The sequence below is a fragment of the Eurytemora carolleeae genome, unplaced genomic scaffold, assembly GCF_000591075.1.
Source record: "Eurytemora carolleeae unplaced genomic scaffold, Eaff_2.0 scaffold168, whole genome shotgun sequence".
NCBI classification, from domain to species: Eukaryota; Metazoa; Arthropoda; class Copepoda; order Calanoida; family Temoridae; genus Eurytemora; species Eurytemora carolleeae.
The window spans coordinates 331,185-340,487 of record NW_019396062.1 but is presented as its reverse complement, the minus strand read 5'-3'; the positions used below and the strand labels follow the sequence as shown (position 1 = coordinate 340,487).

The 9,303-nt window shown below is 32.4% G+C and overlaps 1 protein-coding gene and 1 long non-coding RNA gene across 2 annotated transcripts; both read left to right on the top strand.

Moving 5' to 3' along the window:
- Positions 1-583: 583 nt before the first annotated feature.
- LOC111708974 (uncharacterized) lies at positions 584-8,826 on the top strand. The gene is made up of 9 exons (XM_023482507.1): positions 584-689; positions 1,860-1,938; positions 2,314-2,510; positions 3,218-3,275; positions 3,546-3,619; positions 4,557-4,692; positions 5,764-5,839; positions 6,394-6,496; positions 8,621-8,826. The coding sequence occupies exons 1-9, from the start codon at positions 650-652 to the stop codon at positions 8,809-8,811; spliced, it is 954 nt and encodes a 317-aa protein (XP_023338275.1). The 5' UTR covers positions 584-649; the 3' UTR covers positions 8,812-8,826.
- On the top strand, positions 6,935-7,849 carry LOC111708983 (uncharacterized). The gene is made up of 3 exons (XR_002766766.1): positions 6,935-7,023; positions 7,345-7,473; positions 7,775-7,849. It is a non-coding gene; the product is annotated as an uncharacterized LOC111708983 (long non-coding RNA).
- Positions 8,827-9,303: the final 477 nt, after the last annotated feature.

Genomic DNA, 9,303 nt, shown 5'->3' with positions numbered 1-9,303 from the left:
CAACTAGTAATAAAACAAATGGGGAGGGGTCCAAAAATCGTATACTAGGAAATTACCCAGAAATTTTTTTTGTGTTTTGATGTATGATGAATAAGTATAAGTTTACACATTTTCAAGTGTTTTAACTTTTAGTAAAGTCGGCATTTAACAAAAGGGAATAAATTATTCAAACAAAACTAATTCACGTATCAGTGACAAACAAAATCAAAAAGCATTAAATTAAACTAATAAATATCCATTCATGAAATAATTAATGATCTTGGTTTTGGTTAAATTCGCGGCCGATGCTATGGATGTTTACCTATAGTAAACTTACCTAAAGGATATCCGAACTAATTGTCTAGCTTGTCTAGAAGTATTTCTAACTTCCACACGATTCGAAGTGAAGTTGACTCGATCCCCATTTTTGTTAGTCTAACCCCGATTTAACTCGTCTACTAAGCTTAATTCAGCCTAATCTATTTTTAGTTTTTAAAATGTCAGATAAATCTAAGGTTAGTTTACTATATAGGTAGATGAGTAGGTACCTTTCGTTTGAAAATAATTTATATAATTAATAATGATATATATTCAGTAGTAAGATATTTAAATTTTTTCAGACAGTTTTTCATCAATAGATAATGGAATCTACATTCAAGAGATAGTTAAGATGAACTTAGATTTGCAGTTTGCGCACAGACAGGACTCCGGTAAAAATTCAAAAGTTTAAATTCCTGAACCCCCCCTCTTGAAAATAAATATCCTCCCTCCCCCGATGTCAAGTGTTTTAAATATTGGTTATTAAAAAGGAGGGAAAACCTTCCTCCCCCATCGGTTCTAGAAATGTATACCCCTTAAGTACAGTATTTAAATTTTTTTATCTATTACAAAGTATTAATTGACTTTTAATTTCAAATCGGATTACTTTAATATTATTAATTTATTAATTACTTTACATCAAATTATTCTAAAATATCTGTTTTCAAAATAAGTAAATGTAGATCTTGTTGATTGCAAGTTTGGATTTAAAATTCGGTGATGGTGATGGACCAAACCTCTGTAGGGTAAAAAAGTAGATGTAGGTTCCACATTTATTGAAAATATATTTCGGTTTGGGTTGACCCTCGTCAGTTCTAACGATAAAATAACCATCAAAATCGGTAAAAAAATTAAATTTTTTTTTGTTAAAATCCACAAGAAAATAAGGAAACAAAAAAGATTATTCAAAATAAAAATTTGGGCTGTCAAATGGACATAAGGGAAACGAACTCAGATAATGAGATGGAAAAAAAATAATTTGCAAATATTCACTTTAAAAAGAAATGTTTTAAGACAATTATTATTCCTTCAGATTGTTTCTGTCACAAAGGTTAAAAACCAGTGCTTAGGATCCATTTAATTTTGATGCGGATCCGGATCCTGGATCCGCACTGGAAAAACATGGATCCGGATCCAGGTGATTTCTTTAAGATTTAATGATTTTTTTTTAATAAAAAATTATTTTCAATTTTTTTGTTTTATTTTTTCCGCTTATGTTTATCATAAAACTTGAACCATTCAGAAATGAGGAAATTTTTACAATCTCTCTTTTTTTAAAAGTTCAGATTTGGGTTTTAGGAGTAAAAGTTTTTTTTTCAGTTTTAGGTTGATATTTTACCCCTTGGTTCCGGATCCGTGGATCCGCATATTTTTGCGGATCCGGATCCAGGAAGCCAAAATCTTGCGGATTCAACGGATCCGGATCCTAAGCACTATTAAAAACAAACTGTTTAGATGTATGTATATAAAGTGATGGTGGGGGTCGAACTAATTAAAGAAGTTTGGATACAAAGTCTATTCTAATTCATAATAAACGTGTTTAACCTGGGCTTTTTCATTAGATAGCTCCTGGTGTCCTGTTTGTCAGAAGAAGTTTCAGGAAATAAAACAACTCAAACTACATTTACTTTATTCACACAGGTGAAAGGCTCTTATAATTTTCACACATTACGCATTATGTTTTTCATATTATAACGTTATATAATACAGTATACACATATGTAAATGTTAAAAAGAGGGCATTTAAAGCTAGCCTATGGGGGAGCACTATGCACAAGGTGTTCCTTCTATTTATAGAGGGGCATGTCCAGCTCACAACGTTACACTACTAACCTTTAAGAAAGTCATTAAAATGAAAGATATAGTCGTTTTTTTCTAGCTTTCTCCATTGTTTCTGTAAGTCAATCTGCGCTTAAGCCACACCATTTTTATTAAGATGAAGTATTTATGACATCCTTGCGAATCGGACATGACATTGTCTTCAGTCCCTTTCCGAAGTAATACGTCTTTTTTTAGAAAAAAGATTTTCTGTTTCTACTGTTTGGAGAAGAAAGGCTGGTCGGACGAATTTATAAAACAGAAAAACTATCATGAACACTTTGAGCTGGTGCACCAGGATGTTCCACAGATCAGAAAACTTAGAGACAATCAGATCAGATCTGATAGAACCAGAAACAAAACTGAGAATAATTTTGATACAAAGTTAAAGAAAGGTACGAGTCGTAATGTTTTTTTTGTATGTTGTGTAGCGTTAGAAAGATTTTGGTCTTTTAGTGCAAGGGGCTGTAAGCGTAATTTCTTGTGACCCTCCATGCAAAGAGAAGAGGGAAATGCCCGATTCACAACGATACCCTGAAAACCTTTGACTGTTCATCGAGTAGTGAGATCTTTCTGTTTAAACATATCGAAACCCACTTGAATTCCTCGCGACTGTTAGCTAACGGCTAATCTGTTACTTGCGTAACTGGAAATTAGATAGACTTCTATACGTTATCAGCGTATTTAAGTAAACTTTTATTGATGTTTCTTAAATAGATAACAGCTTGAAAACTAAGTATTTATCAATTAAAAACGTTTCAGTAGATGAATAGGGATATGTCTGACATCAGTCAAAGGGTTAAAGGGTACCTTTGTTAATCGGGGATGCTCCTCTTTAAATAGAAGGTCTTAAAATTTTGCTTACAGTCCTTTTAAGAAACCATTTTTTTTTTCTCGAAAGCTCTTAAAATTATTCCTCTTCAGGAGATTTAAGTAGACACACTGCAACATCGTTCAATACGCCAATGCAAACATTTAATTACTAAATGTTATTAAAAAGAAGAATGTGTTAGATAAATTTTGAAAATTCACTTCAAGGCAAATTCTTCAAAGTCAACTTCGATTTGTTATTTTAAATATGAATAGGATTTAATTATTTCAGTTGCTAAGAAAGAACACCCTAACTGCTGCTCATACTGTCCAGATTTGCAGCCATTCAGGTTATTATTATTTTGCAATTCATGTTTTTCAGGAGTTTAAGAAGAATTTGGTTTATCCGAAAATATTGATTTGATTTTGTTCCTTCAAAGTGAAATCATCCACGAAAATTCGGCGCTTCGTGCAAATATTTGCAAAAATTTTATTTTTCAATTATCAAGTTTTTCAATAGATATTGACTATTTAATTACTTGTATCACTTATATCACTTTTACCGTTTATATCATTACAAAAGAAAAAATCGTTCAGTTTCATCGAAAAATACTTTTTAGATATGCATGGGACAGAGATCGGCACTTGGTGGAGGAGCATCTGTATGATATTTGTACCCATTGTAAACTCATTGGTGAGAAGAGAAATTTAGAGAATTTTACTAAATCCAGTGCTTAGGATATATTAAATTTTGATGCGGATCCGGATCCTGAATATGCGTTGGAAAAAATGGACCCGGGTCCTGGCCATTAACATTTCTTTAAGTTTATTAATTTTTTATACCAAAGCAGAATTGTCAAATTATCTTTCTTCTTTTTTTTGCTTATTTTTATGCAAAAACGCGATGAATCATTCAGCGATCAGGAAATTTTCATAATCTCTCTTTTTTAAACAGTTCAGTTGATATTTTATCCGGATACAGGAAGCCAAAATCTTGCGGATCCAACGGATTTAGGATAAATCTGTAGTTTTGGAATTTTGACGTTTATACCGCAAACAAGTTATCAATAAATGTTATATAGGTATAGGGATTTCGAATATTTCTGTTTTATAATTCTAATGATTTTTTTAATATTCAAGAGTAAAATGCAAGATAAGATTTGTTCTAGTGAGAAATATTAATAAAGATGACTTGTGAAAGAGTGACAACGGATATTAGCTAAAGTTTAGAATATTAATAATCAAGATCTGGAATAGAAATTCTTACTATAAGGCAGATCAAATGTTGGTCCTAGCCATTGCCTATCCGCAAAAATGTGCGGATCCACGGATCCGGATCCAAAGAGCAAAATATCAACAAAAAGCAAACACAAATCTTTTGCTCTCAAAACCGAAATTTAAACTGAAAAAGAGAAATTATAAAAATTCCTTGTCTCTTAATGGTTCATTAAGTTTAAGCATAAAAATAGCAAAAAAAAAAGAAGCAAACTGATTTTAAAATTCTTCTGTTTAAAAATCAGTAAGTCTTCATGACCTGGATCCGGATCTGCTTCAAAATTAAATGGATACAAAGCACTCTGTTCCAAACCACATAAAAGTTCACACATTTTAAAAATAATTGTTTGTTCTAGGACCTGGTGTAGATGTGAGCCTGCATATATTGTTGCATCATGCTGAATCTATCTGCTATATTTGCAGATCTATTTCCCCTCTGTATAGACCAGCTGATAAACTCTACACTCATCTCCTTAATTCTCATCAAGTCAGGTAGGGTTTAGTACATCAATCACTCAACCAATCAAAGAGACAGACAATCCCTCAACCCCCCCCCCGAGGGAAGATTAACACCTTCCCCAATCCCCACCCCCTCCGTAAAACTACAAAAATTATTTTGTTCCGTACAACTAGAAGGCGTTTACAGAATCTAGAATTAATTCTCCCTTTTTAATGTGAAATAAACTTTAAACTCTCTTAGATAGCTGTGTGTACTTAATCGAGTATTCGACCTGTTTTTTTCGTAAATTTTCTCCCCTCTTCTTTTTCGCGCAGATCGACGACTTACAGATCAACATTAAGGACTGGGATTAATTCTCTGAGTTCCAAAAGTACAGAACTGGTGAAGGAAAACTTTTTTCATCTTTGGATGTTTATACACTGAAAATATTCATGATTAGGAAAATACAATTATTAAATTATAACTATTTACATATAAAATTAGAACAAAATAAGTATTGAGATACATACAAATGATGCTCAGGAGTACAAATATATCCTTCATGTACTGATATTCTATAGACTGATAAGTTTTAAGGATGGAAGTGTAGTACGCCGGTGTTTTGTAAAAAAACCGGAAAATATAGCATACAGCAAATCAAGGAACTAGGGATGTTTAATGTTTTTCGATTAATTCATTAAAGGAAAAAGGGGCGTTCAATGTTTTACGACTAATTCATGAAACCATACTAGATCGGGATGAAAGCTCTGGAAACACTCTGGGCCATAAATCTACAATTAATGAAAATAAAATATCGCAAAAAAGCTTTAAAAAGAAAAACAGGATCATTCCTATAACTTGTGCTCAAATAAAGGTTTAAAGGGTACCTTTGTGAATCGGACAAACAACAAATGAAAGGAACTTTTATGGATTTTAAAACATTAAAAAAGTAGTTGTGGTGTTTTTAGTATTTTTTGTTAATATTCCTAATTATTAGGGTTCCTCTTTTATGATCAAAATCTCTAATTAAGATTAAATATGGTTTGTCCAAGAACAATCAAATATTCTTAACAGAACTAATTTAATTAGAATTCAGTTTCGATTTAATATTTTATATTTATCAGGACTGGAGCATTGTACTGTCCTGTTTGTCCTGATAGTTCATTCCCTTCAGTAGACCTTACTTCTCATTTAATACAGGTCAATCTTTTTTTTAATGATTTATGAGATGGAAACTTATAAATGACCAACAAATGAAGAGCCAGGAGCTGCCGACCATTGTAGTGTTGAAAGGGCTGTCCTACTAGGACTCCTACTGGAGTCCTAGTAGCTGTTAACATTTGGTAATAGTTAGTAATCTCCTTATTCAACCTTGCTTGATTGATTTATTGACTTATTACTTGACTAATTGATTCGTTACTTGATTAATGAACTTTTACTTTATTAATTGATTTATTACGTAAATAGTTTACTTATTACGTTATTAACTTTTACTTTATTAATTGATTTATTACGTAATTAGTTTATTTATTACATTATTAAATAATTTATTACTGAATTAATTGATTTATTACATGACCAAATGATTTTTTACTTGTTTAATTTATTTATTACTTCATAAATTGATTTATTATTTGACTAATTGATTTTATACTTGATTTTATACTTATATAAATTGATTACTTGATGAATTGATTGAGTAATGGTCAGATTGATTGATTGATTACTAGTTAGATTAATTGATTAATACACAGGAGCATGGATGTTCTGAGTTAAAACTGCGAGCACTGAAGAGAAATGTAAAATCAAGAGCGAATATGATTCGGCCAAATAACAATATGCTAATCAAGTTCAAAGGTATGAAGAAAGAGAACAAAAAATAAATACTTTACAAGTTTGCATTTATTTCTTCTACATAATAAAGCTCTTTTCTCAGTGCTTACGTATATTGGTTCCAATCTTCCAATTATTTTTGCTGCACGCCTCTAATGACATCATATGACCTTGACAAATAGAAGTTTTAAACTCTGGCTTAATGCATATTAAACGAAAGCTAGGAACCAAGGGAATACAGTAGTAGCAACGTATTTAGTGTTTGACCTTCTTATGACCTCGTGAGCTTTTATGACCTCTGACGTCCTCGAGCGACCTATAATGACCTCCAAAATGAAAATGTTTTTACTAAAGCTCTATGCATATCAAACAAACGCTTGGAATTAAGGGAATACAGAAGCAGCAACGAATCTCCGCAATCCCCTTCTGAAAAAAAAAATTATTTTTAAATTGTTTAGCTGTGGATATGTGTTTCAGCCTCGTGAATTCTTAAACAACGTTCAAGCGTTTAGAATTCAAGAATTCCCTTTCAGTCTAGCAAGTTTACTTAGGTATTTTTTTATAAAAATAAAATTATGAAATATTTAGAAGTTTTTTTTATCTTATAAATAAAAAATACTTTTGATGGATTTGTTTTCTTTTATAATTTTCTTGCTTGTTTTGCAGGTAAGCATTGAACTATGGAATAACCTGCAATCTTTCTTTACATATTAAAGATAAATATTCTTCAAAATAATTTCGCTGATTATTGTTCGTTTGTTTGATGTATTTTAAAATTTTGTGTCTAATAACTTACGAAAAGATTGATCGGTTAAGTCGTTTTGTTAACTATATCCTTATTTGCCCGTGGAATAAATTATTATTTAATTCAGGCTATTCTTGGACGAGTCCATCTTGTCACACGTTCACAACCCCGAGGGAAGGAAGGTGGGAGACCTGGTCACGTCCAAATTATCCTGGAAGTATAATTGCTCATCATGCAACCAGTTTTCCCACGTCAGGTGAAATAATATAATACAGACGTAAACTTGAGGTTTCTGTTGTTTATTGTCATNGAGGGGAGGGACATGGTTTGTTTTATTAAAGCAATATTTGATTTTCTTTCAAAGAGCGAGTATTTTGATCTCTACTAATCTAACTTATATTTGCCGTTTTTATACTGAGAAAACGAAATATACCATTTTCCACTTGGAATATCAAAGTAAGACCTTAAGTCGTTCAATTATATTTAATTAAAATTGATTTAAATTCTGGTTCAGTCATATCCCATTTAAATTTTAACGAACCTTGTTTTATTTTTAGAGCTGCAGAAACGGTAATATCTCTTCAGGCTTACACAGACAAGCCGTTTACGCAACATTTTCAAGGAAAACAAACCTAGAATTTTTTTCCATTTACGGATCCGGATCCCATGTACATTGTACACCAAAATAAAAAAAGTTCACTACTAACAAAATGTAAATTAATTAAATCGAAAAGTTTGGTAAAAATTTAGATAATTTGTGGGAAATTACTCTAGAGATTAACCGCCATTTTAACTAAAGAAAGCTCTCTAATTTCAATTTGCATCTTTCTTCTAAAGAATTCAAACTCGGGAGTTAGAAATCGCTAAAGATGAAATCCTCAAGCAATTTTCTTTGATTTTCCGGTCGCTCTAGGGTCTCTAGGGTCTAGCCTTAATATTCTAAAAATGTATTATATTTCTGTACAGTTCCAATTTGTATTTATCTTTGAGTGTGAAAATGGACAATTTATTTCCATTGTATTGTAAGATTGTTGATGCTGAACACACTCGGGAGAATCGAGGCAATTCTAATTTTACTCCAGATTCATCCGTACTCCCTTGTACTCCCTTGAACAATTGTACATGCAGATACTTCGTTTTTTCTGAAGAAATATTTTTATTTGACGTCCCTGCCAAATACATATTTTGTAAAAAATGAGAAAAAAAATCATTACTGTTTTTTCCCCACCTTCTGTTTTTTTAATGGGTGAGAGGAAAACATTTTTTGTTGTTGTTGGAATAACCTTACAAATATTTATGATATTTTAAAATGTAAGAGTACCATATAAGTCGGACTCGCCACTCAAAATATGAAGAGTCGTTTAAAATTACCATTTTTTAAAAAAAATATGTTTGTTTTGTAGGTTTACGAAACGATGATAACGTCCATTGTCACGTGATAACTGTACTTTTACTGCTGGCCCACACACCGTTGTTTAATTGTCCTGCCCCGCCCGTGCATGAAGATGAAAGTTGTACTGAACATGGATCCTGTGTACTGCAGACTCTTCTGGAGAAATACAACAGGTCTGCGATTTACCTAAAAATATTTTAAAGCTTTTAAAGAAAATGTTTACGAATAAATGGGCAATAGGCTGAATCAGATTTTAATTCGGTATAGTCACAGATAAGGCTTTAGATACAGGTTTCGGTAGTTGGAACTTCACGGCTTCGGCTACTGCCACTCGGGCATAACATGTCATGCTAACTCGTGATCCATACACTCCAAAAGGGGGCTCTGGGTGGCAGGGAGGGGTTGGTTACCTGATAACACTTGTGTTATTGTGGAGTCATAATAGAAAGATAGATAAATAAATGCAGAATTTACGCGTCCGGGCGTCAGACAAGTATTTACGTGCCGCAACGTTCATGTAAAATAGCACAATGGGCTTAAAGAACGAAAATAGTTGGGGCGGGACGGTGCTTATTGCGCCTTGGCGGTCCACACTCCACATTGGGGCCTCTTGCAGATTTAACTTCCTTATGAATCCTTATGAATGACCTATTGAGATGGCCTATTTGATGAGAGGGGGGGGGGGGGGGTTTC

Bases quoted from the DNA above. Each gene is read 5' to 3' on its own strand.
- LOC111708974 (XM_023482507.1), top strand. From the start codon at position 650: ATGAACTTAGATTTGCAGTTTGCGCACAGACAGGACTCCG. The intron at 2,511-3,217 runs GTACGAGTCGTA...TAATTATTTCAG, and splicing joins TGATACAAAGTTAAAGAAAG to TTGCTAAGAAAGAACACCCT. The intron at 4,693-5,763 runs GTAGGGTTTAGT...TATATTTATCAG, and splicing joins CTTAATTCTCATCAAGTCAG to GACTGGAGCATTGTACTGTC.